The sequence below is a fragment of the Lissotriton vulgaris genome, chromosome 7 (genome assembly GCF_964263255.1).
Source record: "Lissotriton vulgaris chromosome 7, aLisVul1.2, whole genome shotgun sequence".
NCBI lineage: Eukaryota > Metazoa > Chordata > Amphibia > Caudata > Salamandridae > Lissotriton > Lissotriton vulgaris.
The window spans coordinates 1,503,144,540-1,503,169,019 of NC_141695.1; the positions used below are offsets into that span (position 1 = coordinate 1,503,144,540).

Consider the following 24,480-nt stretch of genomic DNA (forward strand, 5'->3'; position numbering starts at 1 on the left):
AGTCTAGTTTCTAGTTTTATTGGATTATAGTATTTTAGAATAGTAGAACAGAATGCCGGCCTATGCCCGTAGTATTATACTTTTACTTATAGTTTTATCATTTGTTTAGGGCAGATTACTACCTCCTATATGAAAGAATGTCTGCCTATTATTGTATTATTGCAGTATTGCTCTCCTAGCCTATTCTGAATTTTTGTATTACACAGACTGCTACCTCATATATGAAAGAGTGTTTGCCATCATTGCATTAGTACACTCCTAGCTTTATTTTAAACATTTGTATTGCACAGATTACTACCTTAAATATGACAGAGTGTTTGCATACCATTGCAGTACTATACCTATATCGGTATTTTGAATCAATCAATCAATCAATCAATCAGTGACACTTATAAAGCGCGCTACATACCCGTGGGGTCTCAAGGCGCTGGGGGGGGGGGGGGGGGGGCCGCTACTGCTCGAACAGCCAGGTCTTCAGCTTCTTCCTGAAGGAGAGGTGGTCTTGGGTCAGGCGCAGGTCGGTCGGGAGGGAGTTCCAGGTCTTGGCGGCCAGGTGGGAGAAGGACCTTCCTCCTGTAGTCGCTCTTCGGATGCGGGGGACGGCGGCGAGGGCGTGGTTGGCTGATCGGAGGTGGCGTTTGGGAGCGTAGAAGTTGACTCGGCTGTTGAGGTAGCTCGGGCCTTGGTCGTGTAGGGCTTTGTGTGCGTGGGTGAGGAGGCGGAAGGTGATTCTTTTGTTGACGGGGAGCCAGTGAAGGTCTCGCAGATGTCCGGAGATGTGGCTGGTTCGTGGGATGTCGAGGATGAGTCTGGCTGAGGCGTTCTGGATCCGCTGGAGTCTCTTCTGGAGCTTGGCGGTGGTCCCGGCGTAGAGGGCGTTGCCGTAGTCCAGTCGGCTGGTGACGAGGGCCTGGGTGACGGTCTTCCTGGTCTCGGTGGGGATCCACCAGAAGATCTTCCGTAGCATGCGTAGGATGTTGAAGCATGCCGAGGAGACGTTGTTGACTTGCCTGGTCATGGAGAGGGAGGAGTCCAGGATGAAGCCCAGGTTGCGTGCATGGTCTGTCGGTTTGGGTGCGGTGCCCAGGGCGGGAGGCCACCAGGAGTCGTCCCAGGCGGAGGGAGAGGAGCCCAGGATGAGGACCTCCGTCTTGTCCGAGTTCAGTTTCAGGCGGCTGGTCGTCATCCACTCGGCTACCTCTTTCATCCCTTCGTGCAGGTTGGCTCTGGCGGCGGCGGGGTCGTTGGTCAGGGAGAGGATCAGCTGGGTGTCGTCGGCGTAGGAGATTATGCTGAGGTTGTGTTTGCGTACGATGGCCGCGAGGGGGCTCATGTAGACGTTGAAGAGGGTGGGGCTCAGAGATGATCCTTGGGGGACGCCGCAGATGACTTCGGTGGCCTCTGACTTGTACGGTGGTAGGCGGACTCTCTGTGTTCTCCCGTCGAGGAAGGAGGTGATCCACTCCAGCGCCTTGTCCTGGATTCCGACGTTGCTGAGGCGCCGTACTAGGGTGCGGTGGCAGACCGTGTCGAATGCCGCGGAGAGGTCTAGGAGGATGAGGGCCGCTGTTTCTCCATTGTCCATCAGGGCTCGGATGTCGTCGGTGGCGGCGATGAGGGCGGTCTCGGTGCTGTGGTTGGCTCGGAAGCCGGACTGTGAGGGGTCGAGGGATCCGTTCGTCTCGAGGAAAGCGGCCATCTGCTTGTTGACGGTCTTCTCGATGACTTTGGCTGGAAACGGGAGGAGCGAGATGGGGCGGTAATTCTTGAGGTCGGTGGGGTCCGCTGTTGGTTTCTTGAGTAGGGCGCTGAGTTCGGCGTGTTTCCAGCTCTCGGGGAAGATGGTGGTGTCGAGGGATGTGTTGATGATGTCTCGCAGGTGGGGTGCGATGACAGCGTCGGCTTTGTTGAAGAAGTGGTGAGGGCAGGGGTCGGTCGGTGATCCGGAGTGGATGGAGTTCATCGTGCGGATGGTGTCTTCGGTGCTGATCGGGGTCCAGGCGCGGAGGGTGGTGGTGGGGGGTGGTTGTTCGGTCATGGTGTGCGTTGGTTGGTTGTTGAAGCTGTTGTGTATGTCCGCGATCTTGTTGTGGAAGTATGAAGCCAGGGAGTTGCAGAGGTCTTGCGATGGGGTGATGTCGTTGTTTCCTGCGCTGGGGTTGGAAAGCTCTTTGACGATGTTGAAGAGTTCCTTGCAGTTGTGTGCGTTGTTGTCCAACGCCTGTAACGCACAGATTATTACCTCATATATTAGGATTCCTCACTAGTGCCACTTTTACCTGTTTTTTGAACATTTGTAAATGCACAGATTGCTACCGCATACTATTTGGGTTGACAACCAATGTCACCTTCGATTTTTGAGTTTTGACTCATGTAAATTGTTGTATCTGGATCCTTCCTCTATATTCTATCAATATTATACGTGCACTTGTTTTCTGCACTACTCTGCACATTTCCGTAACCTACTCCCTTTCCTACCTCTCTCTCATGTTATGCACAAACTGCTACCTCACACTTAATATACACCTAATGTAACCTACTCCTATTCCTACTTTCTCTCTCCTGTTAGGCACAGACCGCTACCTCATACTTAATATACCTCTAATGTATCCTGCACTATTGCACAGCTACACAACCTGCATCCATTTTCACTCTTCTCTCTAAGGCACAGACTACTATCCCATATATCTCTGGTTGCACACGTAACTTGATACGTGCATCTGTACCCTTTCCCAGGATTTTATTTTACTTGGGTACTTTGTACTACTTATATACTTGCTCTACTTTGTAATTTCGTAGGTATTTGCTATACTTTAATATCGTATGTATTTACTATATTGCACGCTCGCTTATCCTGGTTATGCCGATAGATCACTAGTGCCACTCGTGTACTTTATAATTTATTATATGTATATGTTTCTCTGCACATTCTTACATTTGGGCTATGCTGAGTGATATCTAGTATTATTCTTGCACTGTGTAACCGACTGCATGTATTTGTTTCTACTGCACATGTTTACCACTATACTGCATTCCCCCATTCCCTCCTAAACCATCATCGCAACATGGACCCTATCGGCAATCACACATATAAAATCAACTACCCACCGTCACTCACCAAAAAAGCCGCTAAACGCTTTAAACACAACTTCCTTAGGTCACACCCTGAAACACCCTTTGCTGACACCTACTTCTCACCGGTCAATGGATCCCTGAACACTGATATCATATTCCATACCGCACGCAGAGCTCAATGGAAAAAATCGTTCCTCACCCTACTCACCGTCTCCTCCACCAGGAAATCCGCTCACAGCCTAACTCTCTCCATCACACCATCCCAACTCTTTCCAGGCAGAGCCACCATCACTATTTACAATAACGGGATTGTCCTAACACAATCCACAGACAGGAACCTGGAACTGCTAGACAACCTGTTCCCCACTTTCAAAGAACACCTCTCCAATTCACGTACCAACACTCATATCTCCAGTACCACCAACCATGACCTCACAGCTACATACTCCTCAATCAGGGACACACCTACCACCCTTGACCTCTCATCCTCCACCCACAACACCACTATCCCAATTCAGCACCCAAGCACAGACACAGATCGCTCCCCCTCATACACCACTCACACCCCCGCCCCTTCACCCCAACTCGCGGACCTCCACACATACCTTCAACACTCCTTATCACACCTACAGCGGGCATTAACACCCCGCTCACCGCGGACAGCACAGCTCTCACCCATAACACACCTAACTTAGTCCAGCACCAGAATAACACGCACTCCGACAAATCCCCCCCTCTATCCCCCCCATTCTCAGTCCCCATTACCCTCTAACCAACTACGCAGAACATACCTCCTCTGTTAATTTAACTCCCCCCTCCCCTCAACAGGACCATCTCCGATCCCACTTCCCCTCCTACTCTCAGCCCCCATTATCCTCCCTGCACCCCCACCACGGCTATCAGTCTCCCAGCCTACACCTTGACCACCCCGCCTACCTCCAATGCCCTCACTCATACCACCAACCTCCTCCCTACCTCATCCACACCCCTCCCACTCAAAACCTCTCGCCTCCCTAACTCCATCCCGCACACGAACACAACGCAGACCTGCTCGAACACCAGCCCTCTCTCCCACCTGCACACGAATTCCCTGGTCAGCCATTCACCCCCGACTGCCACCCCCACCTCCACCACCTACCCCACGATGGACTACATCTTGGCCACCCTCTCTCAGATCAAAGAAGACATACACGCCATCAAAGAACTACTCTCCACACACCCCATACACACCCCACCCACCTCCACCTCCCCTCCCAACTTGTCCCCTACTCCGCCTGCTGACTCCCTCACTCAACACGCCCCACACCGGGCGTCAATCCCTGCTCATAGGCGCAGCGACTGCCCTCGTCCCCCGCATCGCCTCTGTAACCCCTCACACAACTACACCTCCCCGTCCAACTTGTCCCCCACCGACTAACTCTCTCACTCAGCTATCCCCCAATCTGACCTCAATCCCAGTCCGTAATCGCAACAACCGCTCTCGTCGCACCCACAACTCTTCTTCTGACCGCGACACACTCACCCTTCTCCGCTCCTATGACCCAGCCCCCCAAACTCACACAACCACCCCACACCTCAACGGGATTGTCCTAGCTCAATCCACAGACCGGAACCTGGAACTGCTAGACAACCTGTTCCCCATCCTCAAAGAGCACCTCTCCCATTCGAGTTCCAACACTCACATCCCCTCCAGTCCCACCATTCATGACCTCACAGCCACATACTCCACTGTCAGGGGCACATCTACCACCCCTGATCGCCCATCTCCCACCCACAACCCCTCTATCCCAGTTCAGCACCTAGCAGTTGTAACACACGCCTCAAACTCAGACACAGATCGCGCTCTCCCAGTCTCCACTCACCCCCCCCCCCCGCCCTTACCAACCCCCAGACCCCCATACATACCATCAACACTCCTCTCACACCTACAGCGGGCATCATTACTCCGCTCACCCCTAACAGCACAGCTCTCACACACAACGCACCTAACATAGTCCAGCACCAGAACACACACTGCGACAAATCCCCCCCCATTCTCAGTCCCCACTACCCTCTAACCAATCACGCAAAGCACACCTCCCCTCGTAATTTGACCCCCCTCCCCACAACAGGACCATACCCTATCCCTTTTCCCCCCCTACTCTCAGCCCCCACTACCCTTCCTGCTCCCCCACCACGACTATCAGTCCCCCAGCAGACACCCTGAACCCCTCGCCTACCACCAATGCCCTCACTCATACCGCCAACCTCCTCCCTACCTCATCCACACACAACGCACCTAACATAGTCCAGCACCAGAACAACACGCACTGCGACAAATCCCCCCCTTCATCCCCCCCCATTCTCAGTCCCCACTACCCTCTAACCAATCACGCAAAGCACACCTCCTCTCCTAATTTAACTCCCCCCTCCCCACAACAGGACCATACCCTATCCCATTTCCCCTCCTACTCTCAGCCCCCATTACCCTTCCTGCCCCCCCACCACGACTATCAGGCTCCCAGCACACACCCTGACCCCCTCGCCTACCACCAAGGCCCTCACTCATACCGCCAACCTCCCCCCTACCTCATCCGCACCCCTCCCGCCCGAAACATCTCTCCTCCCCAACACCTTCCCGGACACCAACACAACGCACACCTCCTCGAACAACAGCCCACGCTCCCACCTGCACACGAATTCCCTGGTCAGCCATTCACCTCTGACTGCAGCCCCCACCTCCACCACATACCCCACGATGGACATCATCATGGCCACCCTCACTCAGATCAAAGAAGACATACACAACATCAAGGAACTACTCGCCACCCACCTCATACACCCAGCACCCACCTCCCCTCCCAACTTGTCTCCTACCCCCCCAGCTGACTCCCTCACTCATCACGCCCCAAACCGGGCGACAGTCACTGCCCATAGGCGCAGCAATTGCCCTCGTCCCCCTCGCCGTCCATACAACCCCCCCTCACACAACTACACCTCTCCGCCCAACGGGTCCCACACTCCTCCGACTAACTCTCTCACTCAACTTTCCCCCAACCTGACCTCACTCCCAGCTAGCAATCGCAACAACCGCCCTCGTCGCACCCACAATTATACTTCTGACCGCGACACTCTCACCCTTCTCCGCTCCTACGACCCAGCCCCCCCAAATAACATAACCACCCCACACCTCAACATTCCCACGATACACTCAAATCCCCTTAGACCCCCCACACTAAACAGCAGACTCTCCATCCCCAATAACCTTAGAAAAGTCCCTCTTTCTCTAGAACCACCCTCAACACACCTCGTCTCAAATGCTCTCTCCTCAACTGTAGATCGGCCTCGAAACACTCTGCCGCTATTGCTGATCTCCTCTTATCAACGGACCTTGACCTAATCATCCTGACCGAAACATGGCTAACTGAATCATCAACACCTATAATGGACATTCTGGTTCCTCAGAATTACCACATTATCAGGCTAGACAGAGCAGGCAAATTAGGTGGTGGAATCGCATGCATCTACAGGAACAACTTCTCTGTTCAGAAAGTCAATTCTACCTCCGTACCATCCCCAACAACCTGGGAATACATCTGCCTTGACATTATCAGTGAGGGCAAACCGATATGTACTCTTCACAGCATCTACCACCCACCCAGGGACAACTCCACCTTTTCCCAACAAATCATGGATTTGATCTCAACCAACTCCGGACGGCAGCTCACCCAAATATACCTTGGTGACTTCAACCTACACTGGAACGATTGCAAGGACGCGGTGGTAAATAGTCTTAAAAACTTCCTCGATGCCCTCAACCTCACCCAAATATGCAACAGCCCGACCCACGAGAAAGGATCTATCCTTGACCTGGTCATCTCCAAAGAGGAATCTTTCCAACTCGACTCCATCCAACCCTGTGACTGGTCAGATCATCATACTGTCACATTCTTTATCAATGAAAAAGTTAAAGCTAACCCGGCTCAAGTATCCAAGCCTAAAGTCTGGAAAAGAGACTTGAAAAAACTCAACCCAAGCTCTCTGCCCCCTAACAGGTGCAATGTCTTACTGCCACCGACAGGCGATACGGATGTTCAAACACTGTGATCATTATCTCAACGCTATGACCCCTATAATTAATGAGGCTGCACCTTTGCAGCTAAAAAGAGCCTCTACTAATTGCCAATCCATGGTACGACGGGAGACTCAATGAAGATAGACGAGACATGCGAATGGCAGAGCGTACCTGGAGATCAAATCCCTCGGCAATGCACCTAAAAGATCTGAAGAGAAAGAGAAACGACTACTTCAGGAAAATAAAACGCTCAAAAGCAGACTTCTTCAGCCTCCAGCTCGACCAAGCAAAAAACCGTCTGAGAAAACTGTTTGAGCTAATCAGATCACAATCCAAGGATCAACCCCAACCACTCATCACTGCGCGTGAGGCACCAACCTGTGAAGACTTCGCTGCTTTCTTTTCTCAAAAAACCGACAACATAAAGAGCGATCTCCTCATTGACGCAAGCCTCTACTCCAAACCACAGTGCCTAGCAGCCACTGAACCTAAAAACAATGCCACATGGTCAACCTTTGGCACATTCTCAGAAGAAGAAATTGGCAAACTGCTCAGCACCCTGAAACCATCCAATCACCTCACGGACCCCCTCCCTGCTGCAGCAGTAAAAGACTTCACCCCGTGCTTATCCCTCTCTGGACTAAAATTATCAACAGCTCTCCAACAAGGAAGCATACCTGACTCACTAAAAGTTGGTCAGGTCACACCTCTCCTAAAGAAACCTACAGCCGACCCTTCTGATCTCAACAATTACCGTCCCATTACCAATATTCCCACTCTCGCCAAACTGCTAGAAAAATGCGCACAACTACAATTGACTAAACACATTGAACAATTCGAGCTCCTCAACCCGCACCAGTCAGGCTTCCGAGCAGGGCACAGTACAGAAACGGCTATGACTCACATAATTGACAACGCGCTTCAAATGCAAGACCAAAATGACACCTGCCTCCTCATCCTCCTTGATCTCTCTTCGGCATTTGATACTGTTAAACATGAGAATCTACTAGAGCTTCTAAACACAAGAATGGGCTTATCTGGAACTGTTCTCAAGTGGTTCACCTCCTTTCTTCACAACAGGGCGCAGAAATTCAAGAGCAACAACCTGATGTCCTCGCCAATACCCGTAACACTAGGTGTCCCCCAAGGATCCTCTCTTTCACCAACCCTGTTCAACCTAGTCATGGAACCGCTCACTACCTTGCTACAAGCATCCAGTGTACACTTCCACATGTACGCAGATGACACCCAGCTTTATCTCAAATTACAGTCCCCCAAGGACATCTTGCTCCTGAATTCAACGATCAGAAGCACCCAGTCCTGGCTGGCCGATAATCATCTCAAACTCAATGCCCTGAAAACAGAGTTCCTTTTGATCTCACCTCCAGCGAAGGTCTCCACCACTCAAATTTGGCTTAAAGACCTAACTGCACTCAATGTCCAACCCACCAGATCAACACTCTGAGGAAACTTAAACCTTACCTCCCAGCCAAAGACTTCCAAACCGCAGTACAAGCTCTAGTCATCCCTCGAATTGAATACGGCAGCATCGCCCTCTGCGGACTCCCCCTAACTACAACTGCACCCCTAAGAGCTTCTCTAAACGCTGCAGCGAGACTCATCACTGGGTCAAAAAAACACTCCCATATTACCCCTGACTTGAAAGCCCTGAACTGGCTGCCATTTGAAGCTAGAATACATCTGAAAATCGCCTGCATGACACACAAGGCGGTACATCCAAACTCACCAGGATACCTCGCTCAGAAACTGACAATCTCGGGAGGAGCTAGAAACACCAGAGGCACAAACAATCTTCTGCTGAAACCTCGAAGATTCCGGAAGGAAAAAACATATAAGCGCTCCTTCTCGGGAATGGCGCCTAGGATCTGGAATTCTCTCCCGGCCGAAACCAGACTTATCTCTTCCACCACACTCTTTAAAAAGGAAGTAAAAGCTATCCTCATGGCTAAATACACCTGAACCACTATCTTGATCACTGTTAGTACTCTGCACCGATCTATACTACATGTTTGACCCTTTTGCTTATTTGTATTAACTGTTTATTACTCACAGGTTGGCTCTGTAACCGCATATTTGTATTAGTCTGTACTCATGTTGGGCTTAGCTGCCACCAATTTGTACTTATTGACCTATTGTTTTATCTTTTTATCCATGCTCCCACATGTACTTCTCTTTGTAAAGCGCTCTGATATCTGCAAGGATCTTGTCCGCGCTATATAAAACTTTCAAAATAAAATAAATAAAATAAATAAATAAGTGAACTACAAGAAGTCAGTCCTCAAACCCCACGCAACAGATACATTATCTGGGTGCTTCCCTGGACTCCGCAAGGGCAAGCGTGTGTCCTTCGGAGGAGAGGTTGTCATCAATGCTGATCAAGTGCTGCCCTCTTCTCAGCTCTACACATCCCACAGCAAGGCAGGTGTCATCGCTGTTGGGATCGATGGCCTCATGCATTTTCATTGTGTCCAATGCCAGACTTCCCATGCAGCCTCTACAACAGTCCCTCGAAGATCAATTGACACAGAGGTCAGTCCGTTGGGAAGATTGTATCTCTCTTCCTCAGGCTGCCAGGGACTCCATCAAATGGTGGATGAAACGCTCACACCTTCTGCTAGGCTTCCCTTTTCATCAGGTCCCTCCGACCCAGACAGTGGGTACAGATGCCTCACTGCAGGGTTGGGGAGCTCACATGGACCAGCTTCAGGTACAAGGTTTCTGGTCCGAGACAGAGAGAAGTTATCACATCAGCTTCTTGGAACTAAGGGCAGTCCATCTTGCTCTCAAGTCTCTGTACCCGTCCCTACAGTCAAGCTCCATTCAGATTCAGACAGACAACACAACAACAATGTACCCATCTGAACAAGCAGGGAGGCACCACGTCACAGCTCCTGTCTCTGGAGGCCCAGACCATATGGAAGTGGCTTCTGATAAGGAGTCTTAACTATCGTAGCCGTTCATCTTCCAGGAACCTTGAACGTGCAGGCAAATGTTCTCAGCAGAGACTTCGTAGAAGCGTACGACTGGGTGCTCAACGACAAAGTCGCTCAGGATGTCTTTTGGCAATGGGGAGTGCCAGACATCGACCTGTTCGCAGATGCGGCAAATACAAAATGCCCCGTCTTTGCGTCCAGATTCCCTCAGCAAAGATCACAGGGGAATTTTGATCAGCTGGTCGCAGACATTGCTGTAGCTTTTCCGCCACTCCCTCAGATCCAGGCGGTCATACAGATGTGTTACAGGACCAACACCAGAATGATCCTGATTGCACCAGAGTGGCCGTGCCAGTGGTGGTATCTGGATCTCCTGCAGCTGACAGAAGCTCCACACCAGAGGCTGCCTTGTTACCCGGATTTGCTGACCAAGAACGAGGAGAGAGTATTTCATCCCAACCTCTCGTCCCTGCGATTGACTGCATGGCTCCTGAAGTCATCCAGTACGGACACCTAGACCTCTCTGCCGACTGTATGCACATTCTCAGGGAAGCAAAGAGACCCTCCACTAGAAATTCTTATGCTTTCAAGTAGAAGAGATTTCACCTGTGGTGTAAGGACAATGCTTTTGATCCTACCAAGGGTTTCCAGAATCTAATAACTGCTCCGGTAACTTAACGGTGATAGAACCGCTAAGGATGATCCCTGTCTTTCTAGCAATGAAGCTTTCGTAGACGGCATAGCTGACCACACTTGCAGTTGTGTACAAGCTGATAGAGGCGTCGTCGGTGCCACCGTTGTCGGTGTCGTGGACGGAAAAAAAACAGTAATGTAATGTAATGTATTGGCATTTATATAGCGCACTACTTACCCGTAGGGTCCCAAGGCGCTTCGACCGCTGCGAAACCCTTCCTGGCTTCCCTGAGAGATGGTCCCTTAATGGGTATCTCCAGGGTGAGACCAGGCATCCCCGGCGGTCTGGTGGGGCCGTTAGTGAAGATGAGGCAAGCTAGTGCCCAGAGTTGCCGAGTGTGATCGCTGATCAGAGTGGGCACCGAGGCGAGAGAATTATCGAGTCCGCTGACCCTGGTCCAGAAACCTGCCGCGCCGGGAATCGAACCCTGGTCCCGGGCCGTCCTCTGCTCTCGGGTCTGCCGCCTCTAACCAGTGGGTAACAGTCTGTGGAACATCAATCTTCTTCGACTATGCTTTCGTCGACGAGGCAATCGTCGTCGGCGATGATTTTGACGACTAAGTAATCTTTGTCGACTGTGTGGCTGTCGACGATGTAATAGTTGACTATTACGTCATCGGGAGTGTCTTCTTAGTCGATGACGTCGTTGACAGAAGTGTCTTTTTCATCGACGATGACGTAGACGGTATGGTAATCTTAGTCAACGAGAATGACGTCGACGGGCCCGAGGGGCACAGAAAACCATATACTATGGAAGTGGAATGCGAAATTACTAGCAGGTAAGTACTGGACTAATAGGCTTTGGAATCGCTAGGACTACGTTACTGGACCTTCAGATTACTAGTAGGAGGCCTAGGGGACTCGGGTGCAGAGTGTGCACTCTCACACGGGATGTGGGACAAAGTCTATGGAGGCTAGTAAAAGCAAAGTTAGTGTTCTCGGGCGAACCCGACAAGGTAGGTTGAAAACGACAGTGGATCTGGACCCTTGGATAGTGAGGCTATGCTGGGGCACCGAAATGCCGAAGTTACCTAGCCCAGGGGCTGCGGCTGCATAGGTCTGACAAGACGTCGGGAATCCTTGTTGACGAACCAGGAGCCTGAAAGGAGTTGCTGGCAGGCGACCAGTGAAGATTGTTCAATGGATCCAAGCCTGGATCGAAGATGGAAGACATCTGTAAGCAGAGGGGACCAAGTCCTGAATCACTAGCCAGTGATCAGATGGGCACCAGGATGGCACCGGATGGAGTCACCTCGACCAGGTGAGTGGGCGACGCTGGGCTCTGCAGTCTCACGGACCAGGAGGCATTGTCGGCGACCAGGATGGAGGTGCGAGCTGTCCCACGATGGTTGATGCGGTCGACGTCGCTGGACCCAGGATTGGGGCAACAAGTCTTGGCAAATTCAAGCCCACGCGGTGGACCTAAAATGGCGTCTGGAGTGGACCAGGAGGGTCCGAGGTGCTCCTCTTATGGAAGGGAGCAAGGGCCAGTCTGGAGCAACCAGACCAGCAGTGGTGGTGTCGTCGGTCGTCGTCGGGAAGGCCACAAGCCAGTGGGCTAGTAGCCAGACAACGCGGTGAGCAGCCAAAAAGCAGAAGGGCCCAACGCAGATCTTGTGGATGCTGGGGGGCTGGTCTTCGGTGCTGGAGCTGCTCAGGGTCGGGGCTTCTCGGACCCCAAAGCACTCACCAGAGGATCCCTTGGCGGTCGTGCTGGATAGAAGTCGTGCAGTTCTGATGATGGCCGGTCCCTCGAGGTCTCGTCGCACCCACGGTTCTCAGCTTAGCTGTAGAGGTAGGTAGAGGTCAGAGGTGCCAGGGAAGCCGGGTCTCGTCGTGCTGGTCAGTCGGATTCCGGAGGAAGGATGTGCAGCAAACCGCAGTGTTCTTAGATGGTGCCTGCGGGTGCAGGGTGACTACTCCTTAGTCACAAGGGAGAAATCTTGAGAAGAAGTCGAGAGTTCCTTTTGTAGAAAGTAGTTTCTTGATTCAAAGATCTAATTTGGAAGGGTCCCCGCTCCTGCCTTTATCCTAAAGAAAGGGGTGGGTACGCCACTAGGTCCTGCCCTAGGGGTGGGACCAGGAAGGGGGGTGGTTACACCCCTCTCCCATGCCGGACTTTCCCCAGCTCAGGGGCTGGTGTGCCCCTGGAACTGGTTCTAGCCGGCAGATGCATAGTGAGCACCGGGGTGCCACTTGCAGTCACCTTCCTCTAAAGCCCTGCCTACCCAGGATACACAAAAGCCTGTCTGGGATGGTGCTAGCACCGCCCCTGACAGGAAACCCTTTGTCCAAGCTCCCCTCGCTGGAAGGACTCCCAGCTGCAGGGGGTCAGACTCGTGTCTGTGGTGGCAGCATCCATTTTGTGATGCTGAGGCTTGAGTTAACTTTAACCGGGGTTCACAGTTACATACATGTCGTGTCCCTCTAGAAGGGTGGAATGCTAACCCCGTCGCCAGAATTGGCGAGGGGTTAGTATTCCAATTCGTATGACACCTTACTCGAAATGTTTTGATAAAGCAATACCAAAGATAGCATTTACCCGCGAGGATTATAATGCACTTAAGAGTATATGGTATGCGTTATCATGGAACAGCTATTAGGACTTGGTTCTGCAAGCTGCAAACGGGCTCAGCTCATGCCAGAGCACCATCTCACGCGATTCCAAGCACTCTGCCTTCAGGATTGTCAAGGCCTGCCATAGGAGTGACTGATAGGAATCTGTGTGTCCATTTTAGGGTTAGATATAGGTATACTATATCTAAAGCAAAGGGTGAGTACACCACCTTGCCCCAGCTGTCGTGCAGCCAGTTGTGTCAGATTTAGATGGCCAGCCAGGGGTGGCATAATGCATGCTGCAGCCCCTGGTAGGCCCTGGGTACACCTATGCCCTGAGTTACAGGGTCTGATAAGGTGGCCCAGTACCAATTGGATATGTACCTAAGGTACATGGAATCCATTTTAGAGAGAGAGCAGTAGGCCTGGGGTCCTGATTGGCAGGGTCCCAGGCCAACTAAGTCGGAAAACCAGCAAAACACCAGGCAAAAAGTTGGGGGCAACCATAGTCAGGTATCCACCTTCCTACACAGGCAGCATCTCTCACTTTTCAGAGGGCCTGCCATCAAAGCCTTTCTGGAGGGACTCAACGAGTTATTCCTCCCAGACACCCACCAGCACCTGTATGGAACCTAAATGTGGTCCTCACCAGGCTGATGGGTCCACCTTTTGAGCCTCTACACTCATGCGAGATTCAATTCTTGACGTGGAAAGTGGCTTTCCTAATAGCAATCACATCGCTACGACGAGTTAGTGAACTTCAGGCACGGACTATCCAGGAGCCATTCATACAGATTCACTCCAACAGGGTGGTACTCCGCACTAACCCTAAGTTTCTGCCTAAAGTGGTTTCACAGTTCCATATCAATCAGACTATAGAACTGCCAGTGTTCTTCCAGAATCCTGAGTCGGTGGCAGAGAGAATTCTCCACACACTAGACGTCAAAAGAGCTCTAATGTACTACATAGATAGGACAAAAGATTTTAGGAAAACAAAACAACTGTTTGTTGCCTTTTCGCCACAACACAAAGGCAACCCCATTTCCAAAGCAGGTATAGCCAGGTGGATCGTTAAGTGCATTCAGATTTGCTATCAAAAGGCTAAGCGCACATTAACGGTTCCCCCAAGAGCCCACTCCACGCGAAAGTTGGGGGCCTCCATGGCTTTCCTTGGAAATATTCCTTTAGAAGACATATGTAGAGCAGCCACATGGTCTACCACACACACATTTACAAAACACTACTGCGTAGATGTGCACTCCAAACAGCAGGCAGCTGTAGGGCAGGCTGTTCTCAAGACACTTTTCCAAACTGCTGCAGCTGGCACGGGCGGCCGCCGCTAATGGAGGGACTGCTGTATATTCTATGCACAGATATGAATTCAGCAGCCCACATGCCTCGAACCGAATATGCTACTTACCAGTATGCATCTGTTCTTGGCATGTAGGGCTGCTGACATTCATATCGCCCGCCCTCCTCCCCGGCGCCTGTAGCGGCTGCAGCACTCAGAATTACTCTTAGCATGGTCATCACTTACGGTATTACACTCCATCTTTGCCACAATGGCGCAAAAATCTGAGGATGGAGAGAATGCCCATGCGCACTGTAGTCCAGGGGAGGAGCCACCTATCTCGTGATACTTCGAAGACTCTTCCAGGACAACAATGTGCGATCATCCGGACCCAACACTAGGCGGCGATCTATGCACAGATATGAATGTCAGCAGCCCTACATGCCAAGAACAGATGCATACTGGTAAGTAGCATATTCGCTACCACTAGTGTCCGGGCTGAGTAGCTGCTTTCAGCTGCCACCACCAGACATGTTTCTGGACCACTGGGTGGAAAGCCTGCTGCCTCGGGGGCCTGAAACAATGGATATCCTGGGACGAGGTGCCAAGCCTCCTCCCCCAGGATGGGCAGGGTCCATGAAGGGGAAGCTTCAAAGGCTTGCCACCTTTCTGATCTTCCCCAGGCCACATACTGCTTTCAGCAACTGGTCCCTACTGGTTCTGACCCCTACTTTGTCTGTGAGAACCGGCGGAAAAAACAAGTGAGGAAGAGAGGTGTGTGCCCACCTCTGCCAACTCCACCCCTCAAGTGGGGGAGGCGAGGTGAAGCATAACTCACTGTCCCCGTCATCTTGCAGATTGTTCCTCCTTTATGGAAACCTTCAATAGATCTTTTCGCTTTAAATAATTTTCAGCCTATTTCTCTAATGCCCATCCCAAACTAGTTTCTATGGCCATGAATAAGTAGTTTTCCAGTTTCTTTGAGTCTAATTATATTCATGATATGGCTCAACCAAAGTTCAAATTTTCTTATAGTGCTGAATGTGCTCTCCGGTCTCTCCAGTCCGTCTCTGCTGTATACAATTTCACCCTTTTTCTTCTGTTTTCAACTTTGGAGTGTTTCTGGATCAGGACCTCTTACTGCTCACGTCAACAAAATCTTGTCTACCTGCTTTCCCTGAATAAAACTATATATATTTTATTTTGCTATTTCAATTGCTGCTTCTAAGATGCCATTATAAATTGGAATTACTTTTGTATTTGCAGCTTGGATCAGCCCATGGTTTAACGTTTCCTAGTTCTGTCTGAACGTGAATAATAGTTTCTCAGCATTCTCATAGTATTTGCATTGCATGATCCTGTCTCATCTTAACATATTCATATGAACAGTGTAGCAGCAAAGCCTGGTTGAATTGCACAGGTTGAAGCAAATGTTGAAAAGCTAGTGTCAAACACTACTAGAGAGCACATGCGGTTTACTGGTAATGTTCTCAGGCTGCCAATATCTAAGCTTTTAGCTGTGTACAGGCAACTAGCCAATTGGCTGCACTAGCTGGTTTATCTCTTGGAGGGGATTCTTCTGCAATCATAAATGTCGGCCATAGTGCCCAAATGTAACTCCTTTGTGTGCTTAATTGTGTTAATACATTTTTATATGATAATTCAATACTTTCTATTTATTTTAGGTACGGGATGTCAGAATGATTTCAGATAGAAACTCCAGACGTTCCAAGGGAATTGCTTATGTTGAGTTTGTTGATGTCAGTTCTGTACCTCTGGCAATAGGCTTGACTGGACAAAGAGTTCTAGGAGTGCCTATCATAGTTCAAGCATCTCAGGTAAGTACCATTTAATAGGTTAAGTATGAGTTTTTGAATGTGACTCTTCCACAAGCTATCAAGAACCATCTAAATGTATGATGAAGATTGAAATTGTAAACATATTTTAAAATAAAACAAAGATTTTTTTTTCTCTCAACTTAAAACTTGTGTAGATAACACCAGTAGTAAGTCTTAGACTGATCTAGGAGTGTGATATTTTGACGAAAGTCTAAAGTGTGGTGGGTAAAACTGGTCCCACCCGCCCCCCTTGCCCAGTCTCCATAGCTATGGCCAGTTGCTTTTTAATGTTTGGTAAATGTATGAATATTATATGCATGGCTGTCTAGTGGACTGCTGAATGGTACATTTGCACAATTGTATGTTCTCTGCATGGTGGTGAATTGCTTTGGGTTAGGTGGCTGTGTCTATCTAGAATAGTCTGCCCTGAACAGCACCTGGGGTGTGACAGTAGTTTGCCAGACCAGGGTATGTTTACCTACTGTAATAAAAACCTGAGCCCAATGCACCTGAGACCTAGGCTATTCTCAGCTTGTCTCGCTGGGGACCCTGGGAGCGGCCAATGTGCACTCATTTGATAGGGGTGCTTTATCCCCCTTTACCAAGCCTGTCAGGCTGACAATGGTGGCAGCATGTTACCTAGAAAGCTGCACAGGAATTTTCACCAGTGAGCCATTGTGGCATGCTTATTGATTGCCCCTCCCCCAGAATGTTTTGTTATGAGCATATTTACCATGCTTCAAAGAAAGTGCTCTTAATTGTTTGTGTTCTAATCTCTCCCTGGAAGCGCAAACTTTCAGGCAGGGGAATCCACATCCCCAAACTAAGCCCGCCTAAACTTTTCTTTGGGTGTTCATGAGGAAAGGAAAATAAACTTTTTGAAAAGCTGGGAGAAGATGCTCCTCCAATATTAGAGGGATCTTTGGCGCACAGATGCCATCTTCTTTAACATAATTCTCCAGTAGTGGATTGTGCCTAGATTCACATGCTTGAAACATTCCTGTCGAAGTGGGAGTCCTCAGCATCTTTGACAACGCAGTTTAAAGCCCTGACAGCTATCTGTAGGAAGCTGGTTCTGTATATACCATACCAAAAGGAGATATAGTGTACACAGAGTCCAGTGAAACCCAAAAGGTAGGAAGAGGTAAAAGTAGATAGCACCTTACTATCTGTTTGTGGTAGCGTGGGCGAGCAGTAAGGCTTTATCAGAGGGTAGTGTTAACCATTTGTTGTACACACTCAATCAGTAAATGTCTCACACTCAAAGAGCGAACTCAGACCAATTTGTTTTATATAAAAGTATTAAGCTAGTTTATTTTTAGAACCAAGCCAAGCCTGGCACAGGTAAGTGAAATGAATGCCTTGCAAAATCTTATGCAGTGTTTTTGCAATTGAATGCAGGTTTAAATGCAGTTGATTGAAATACAGGTGAGTTGAAATATCAAAATTACTTTTTAGATTACCTTTTAAGTTACTTTTTATGCTCAGTGTGATATTCCTAGCGATCACACTGGCACTTTTTTTTAGAGAAAAGGTAAGTAAAATCAGTTTTTACAGGTGTCGTTTTTGAGGATTTCATACAAATCAACTCAACTCTTTTCCCTTTAAAATTGTTCTAAGTGTGAACGTATTCCTATGGACAGAAATTAAGTTATCGGTTAACAGGTAAGTACTCAGTCTTTGGGGGTTTAGTTTCTGCGGTTAGAACAAGGGTTCCGCCATGGTCAAGGATGCACTCTCAAAGCACCCTAAGTGGCACTAGGGCGGCCGGGTGCAGAGGTCCAATGTTATCCAATAAGGGATAGGGGGCCTCCGATTGGTGGCTGCTCACGAGCAGGCTACAAACTTGTGGGAGCAAAGCTCCTATGCTTTAGTTCAGGGTAATGGGGAATAGAGTTTAGCACAAAAGGTGCACCCACAGTGGCGGCCGAATGCTTATTTGGCGTCAGGTGCCCTGTTTTCAATGGGAATTGCCGATTTTGGCTGCCGGGTTGGTCCAGGAAGACTTCCGGGAGGAACCAACAGCTGGGCAGGCAAGTTGGAGGGCTCGGGGATGTAGGTGCACTTCAGGTTCTCTTCTCCAGGGCGCAGGGCCACAGGAGGCAGGGGTGTCTTTTGAGGTTGGATTTCACTTTACTATTATACCTGCTCTACAATTTTTCAGAGCTACATTCTCTCGTCTCAGAGACGGTATCTTTGCCACATGTTTTTTTGTTCACATTTAAATAATGTTCATGTGACCTGCTCTGCTCTCATTGGCAGAGCAGGTCACATGAAGGTATGATAGTTCACATTGAATCAAGCCTTGTCTTTCACCAGCATGGGGTATTTATAAGAGGTTTTGTGAATGCATTTCAAACACGGAAGGGAAAGATCATGGTGGGTCAAGTGCGAGTCGCACATTGAAAAGAGGCCGGAGGTTTATGAAATGTTTGGGTGAATGCAGGGAGAAGGGAGGCTATCAGGGGTGATTAGGTTAGAGGCTTAATGAGGCCAAAGATATGCAGAGGGATGAGGAGGTGTGAACTGTGGGTTTTACATAGGCGTGTTGGTAAATCGTTCGTTATATCTAGAACATGAGAACCTGTAATTACAAGTAGATAACATCGGGTATAATGCAAGGGAACGGTCTCACAGTATGTATGGCTCGCCAAACGGAGAGGGAACTTAGATGCATTTCATCCATCAAGTTTTCGCTGAAATATTTAAAAGTATAATATAGATAATTATTTTTACACGGATAAGAATGTCTCAAAATGCACATTGTACTTTTTGAATGTGACTACATTAGACAGCTATGCAAGACAGTAATGGCTTTGTTCGAGGGCTGCTGAATTCATATCTGTGCATAGTTCGCCGCCTAGTGTTGGGTCCGGATGATTGCACATTGTTGTCCTGGAAGAGTCTTCGAAGTATCACGCGATAGGTGACTCCTCCCCTGGACTACAGTGCGCATGGGCATCGCCTCCATCCTCAGATTGTTTTTTTCCGCTGTTGGGTTCGGATGTTACTATCTTAGCTCAAGTTAGGAAAACTTTCTACAAAGCCAAAAGGCTTTCGACAGCGTCGGTATAGTTTCGTTCGGTACCGATATCATTGCTTCGAGGAGACATCGAGGAACCAGACGGTTTTTTTCCACACTCGACCCGATCTTCGATCTACGATGGAAAGAAGCCCATTTGCAATGCAAAATACCCGCACATCGATGTCCACCCAGTGTGCAACAAGTGCCTGTCCCCGGATCACAACAAAGCCAACTGTATGGCCTGTGCCCAGTTCAGGTCGAAGAAAACTCTTCGGATTCGACGCGCGGCTCTATTGGGGTCGCCGAGATCAGCGCCTAATCCAGAAAACATCTTCGGGACCGAAGACTATGAGGTCGTTGACCTGGAGGATCGGGAAGAACACTCGGATCATGTTTCGGGCATGACTCAGAGTATGACGCCGAAGATGAAGGAATATTGGAAGAAGAAAACGTCGTCTGAGGTAGGAGGCGATGCAGAGGCCCTTGGGGGCCGTAGAAGATAGCTCAGGCGAGGAGCTAGGCCCAACCGTCGATACGGGGGCCGACGATGAAGCACTCGATAAGGCTCAGGTCGAGGGATCGCCACAAGGCCTTACCTGAGATCTACGACTCGTTCTACAGCCCCGCATAAAGGCCCGGCTACGAACATATATAAAGAGCCATCGGTATCGAAAATGCCATCCGTCGATCCAAAGAAATCGAAACCGAAAGCATCACTGCCAAAACCGAAACCAAAAGTGCAGCTGACTCCTGTTGGTTCCATGGCATCAAACCCCTCGGAGCCGAAGAAACAGAAAAAGGCCGTCTATACCGAGAAGTTCAAAAAGGTCATCGAGCCGAAGGTTGGGGCACCGAAGACCAAAGTCAAGGCTGTCGAACCGACAAAGTCGGCGCCGAAGAGCGCAGACACAGACAAAGGGCTCGAACCAAGAGAGGGGGGCGATCCTCGGACAAGGCCTGCGGCCAAGACAAAGACTGGTTCCAAGGACCCTGTCGAGTCGACGCAGCCGACCCCATTCGTATCCAAAAAGGTGTCGGAGTCACTCCAACGCATCAGAGAAAAGGCTATAACGGTCAGGCCGAAGAAGGCCCCAACCCCAAAGTTGGTCGGAAACATTCAGACCTCATCGACACCAATCAAATTTGGTTTGCCACCGATGGTGTGACCGAAGATGTTCGAACCGAAAAAGGGTATCGGAGCCATTAAAGGAGTGTCGATGGGACTGGGGGCTACAGAGGAGCCTGAAAAACAGGAGTCGAGGCAGTTCATCGACTCGGACACTGGTATACTGTCCATGTATAAAAGGAAAATTGTACCAGAAACACCCATGGAGTCATATAAGATTCCATTAAAAAAAGAAGAGGGATTCAACCACATCACCAGTTCTTGTGGAACCTCTGCAATCCTATGGACAAGAACCTCAGTCTTTTTCACCCACATACTCAGATGTGGATGCAGGGGATGACTAAAATGAGGATGACACTTATCATGTGGACACTGATCTCGATGATAAGAACCAACCATGGGCAAACCCAGCTGACCCAAGGGATCCGCAAAATGCCCCTGATACACATGCATACAATGTAAAAACATCTCCTACTGAGGACACCACTGCCTTCAACGCCCTTATTGAAAGAGTGCAGGTAACCATGATGTGCAACTACATGCTGACCCTGTTGAGGAAGATTTTCTGGTCGACACCTTTTCCACTTCGGAAAGAACCGCCAAGACTTTGCCCATGCTAAAAGGGGTCCTGGTGACATTTTTAAGGAAACCACCAGGGCAAGGGTATTAGACCGGCACCTGTGGACCCTACTTGTATAAGAGGACAGTTGTCATTGGACTCATTAGTTGTTTCTAATGCACTTAAGAGAGCAAACTCTCAGACTACAGGTGATGCTCCCCCTCCTGACAAGGAGTCGAAAGTACTAGGCGCAGGCAGCTAACATCTGGCGCATTGCCAACACTCAGGCAATCTTAGCCAGATATGACGGGTCCCATTATGATACCCTTGAGACACTGTTGTAACACCTACCAGATCAATACAAGGAGGGAGCAGAGCTACTAATCCAAAAAGGAAAGCTTATAACCAATGCTTCCATCAAGTGCGCGCTAGACGCAGCTGACACTGCAGCCAGGGCCATTAACACTAGCTTCATGTTAAGAAGGCATGCCTGGTTAAGAATCTCAGGATTCAAACCGGAAATACAAACTACTATCCTCAATCAGCCAGTTAACCCGGACTACTTAATTGGACCTTAAAAAAGACACTGAGACTGCGAAGTCTATGGGGGCTCTGCAGTCACAGCAGTTTCGGGGTGGCTCTTTTCGTCGCTCCAATACTAGAGGACCTTCAAGAGGCTAACCACACAGCAGACGCAGTATAATAAAAGAGGCACACAATCCACCTACAACAAACACAACAGGGGTGGATATCGTGGAAACAACATCAAGGGCAGAGGAAGAGGAAACAACAATTCCAGATCCTCTGCCAGTAACAAACAGTGACGCCCTGTCACTGCCCCCCGACCATATAACACCTGTCGGGGGGAGACTGCAGCAGTTCCTGCTGGTCTGGAAATCCATCACCACAGACAGGTGGGTGAGAGACATTGTCCAGTACGGGTACTGTCTAGAGCTGACATCCACTCCACCCAACATACCACCAAGACACCGTCCTATGTCCGCAGAGCACTTACACTTATTGCAGCAGGAGGTCGTCAGCATGCTGCAAAAAGGAGCCATAGAGCTCGTGCCTGTAGAAGACCAAGGCTCAGGGGTGTACTCTCTGTATTTCTTAATACCCAAAAAGGACGGGTCTCTCAGACCCATACTGGACCTCAGGCCTCTAAACAGATACATTCTGTCAGAGCATTTTCATATGCTCACCTTACAGCAGGTTTTACCGTTACTCAGTCAGGGAGACTTCCTCGCAACACTGGGTCTAAAAGATGCGTATTTCCATATACCCATACACCCATCTCACATACAGTATCTCCGGTTCACTATTCAAGATCAACATTATCAGTTCAAAGTCCTCCCTTCCGGAATAACAACGGCACCCAGGGTGTTCACAAAGTGCCTGGCGACAGTAGCAGCACACCTAAGGAGACAGCACATACATGTCTACCCTTATCTCGACGACTGGCTTATTCAAGCAAAGACGGCCCAGCAGTGTGCCAGCCACATGTCCCACACCATTCATCTTCTTCACAATCTGGGATTCTCGCAGAATTATCAAAAGTCACATCTTCAGCCCGCCCACGTGCGACAGTACCTGGGCGCGACAATAAACACTCTGGCAGCCAAAGCTCAGCCAAATTCAGTGAGGATAAACAGCATGCAATTTCTGATACAAAAATTCAGACCCCAACACTCGCTTCCAGCAAGAGTGTTCATGCAGTTGATAGGCATGATGGCCTCCTGCATCTTCATAGTCCCACACGCGAGGCTACATATGCGTCCGCTTCAGGAGTGCTTGGCACGTCAGTGGAATCAGCGCTTCTCTCGTTGCTGTTATGGCCTCCAGGATACGATCTTGCAGCCGCTTCAGGTCTGAGGGCTCCCCCGTGTCTCCTTCCGCCGTTCCCGAGGCCGCTGCCTCCTCCTGCTTGCCCTTTGGCTTCCCCATGGTGGCCTGCGTGTATTCTCGGAGCTCAGTCCAGCGCTCGCCCTTCACACTGCCTCTTCAGCGTCATGCGAACTCTCGCAAAGCAAGGTCAATACTCCCTGTCTGGGCATCCAACGTTTGCAGTTAGCGTCGCTGGGTAGGGGTCAGACCCGAGGGGATACGTGCGTAGTGCCCCGGGCCGTGGGTGGTAGGGCTCCGATGTCCTAATGCCGCCGAGATCAGGTGCACTCCCAGCGGCCGCTCGCCGCTACCCGGGGGCGAGGCTCACTAGCCCTCGTGGCGGGAGTCGGCCAGGGCCCCCCAGCCGGTACCCACAGTCACCCCCTGGTGTGCTTGCCTCCGCCGTTAGCAACCCAGGTTGCTCCCAATCGTTCGCCGCTCTCTCCCGTCTCTCTTCACCCCCTCTGTGGGCTGCCCAGTGCTACAGCTTACCGCGTAGTTCAGGGGGGGGGGGGAGGGGGGAGCGTTCAGGATCCCTCCGGTTCGCCGGGAACAAGCCGCGCCAGTCTGGTGCACAGGGTGTCCGCAGCGCACAGCGCTCTTCTCGCAGCCTCCCCGGGCTGTTCATTCGCGGCCGCTTCGCTACTCCTCGGAGCTTCTAGGAGAGATCTCCTCAGGGCCTCCGGGGGGGAGGGGGGCACTTCTCCACTGGTTCCGATCCTCGGCGGGTCGCGGCCTCACCCCACAGGCGGTAGCACTCGGTCCAAGCAGCCGGGCGTTACAAGTCCGTCACTGCGGCCGCCATTTTGGGTGTTCTCCCGGCTCGGCTCTGGTGTCTCCGTGGTACGGCGGAGGCCGGTCTTCCCAAGGCCCCCTGACCGCCCCGCTATCGCCCCACCGATTCCAGTGCCCGGTTCGATGCTTTCCAGGCGCAGCGCTGGGCTCCCTGCTGCAGAAGACAGGATAAGTGCGGGGAATAGGCGCGAAGCTCCGGGCTCACGCCGCCATCACCCTCGGCGTGCAAGCCACCACGTCAGTGGAATCAGGCTCAAGGACAATCAAAAGACCTAGTGTTGGTGAGCGGTCGGGCGTCCAACTCTCTGCATTGGTGGAACACACGAAACCTTTGCAAGGGCCGACCGTTCCAAGAGTCTGTGCCACAGATTATACTGACCGCCGCATCTCTCCAGGGATGGGGAGCTTATGTACTTCACTACACAGTGCAGGGACTATGGACAGCAGAGCTAAAGAAGATGCACATCAACCTTCTGGAATTGATGGCAATCTTCATGGCAATGAAAGCTTTCAAAGTACACCTGTGCAACAAGGTCGTGTTGATCCGGACGGACATGACTGCCATGTACTACATACAGAAGCAGGGAGGAGAACACTCTCCCCAGTTGTCTCATCTGGCTCAGAGC

General features: G+C 50.4%; 1 protein-coding gene across 1 annotated transcript in view; it reads left to right on the plus strand.

The window, feature by feature from the left end:
- RBM39 (RNA binding motif protein 39) overlaps positions 1-24,480 on the plus strand; it is a 171,133-nt gene that overhangs the window by 117,019 nt on the left and 29,634 nt on the right. Inside the window, exon 8 of the mRNA XM_086932346.1 lies at positions 16,310-16,462. Coding sequence (XP_086788472.1) covers positions 16,310-16,462 — 153 coding nt within the window. The remainder of the gene's footprint in view (positions 1-16,309; positions 16,463-24,480) is intronic.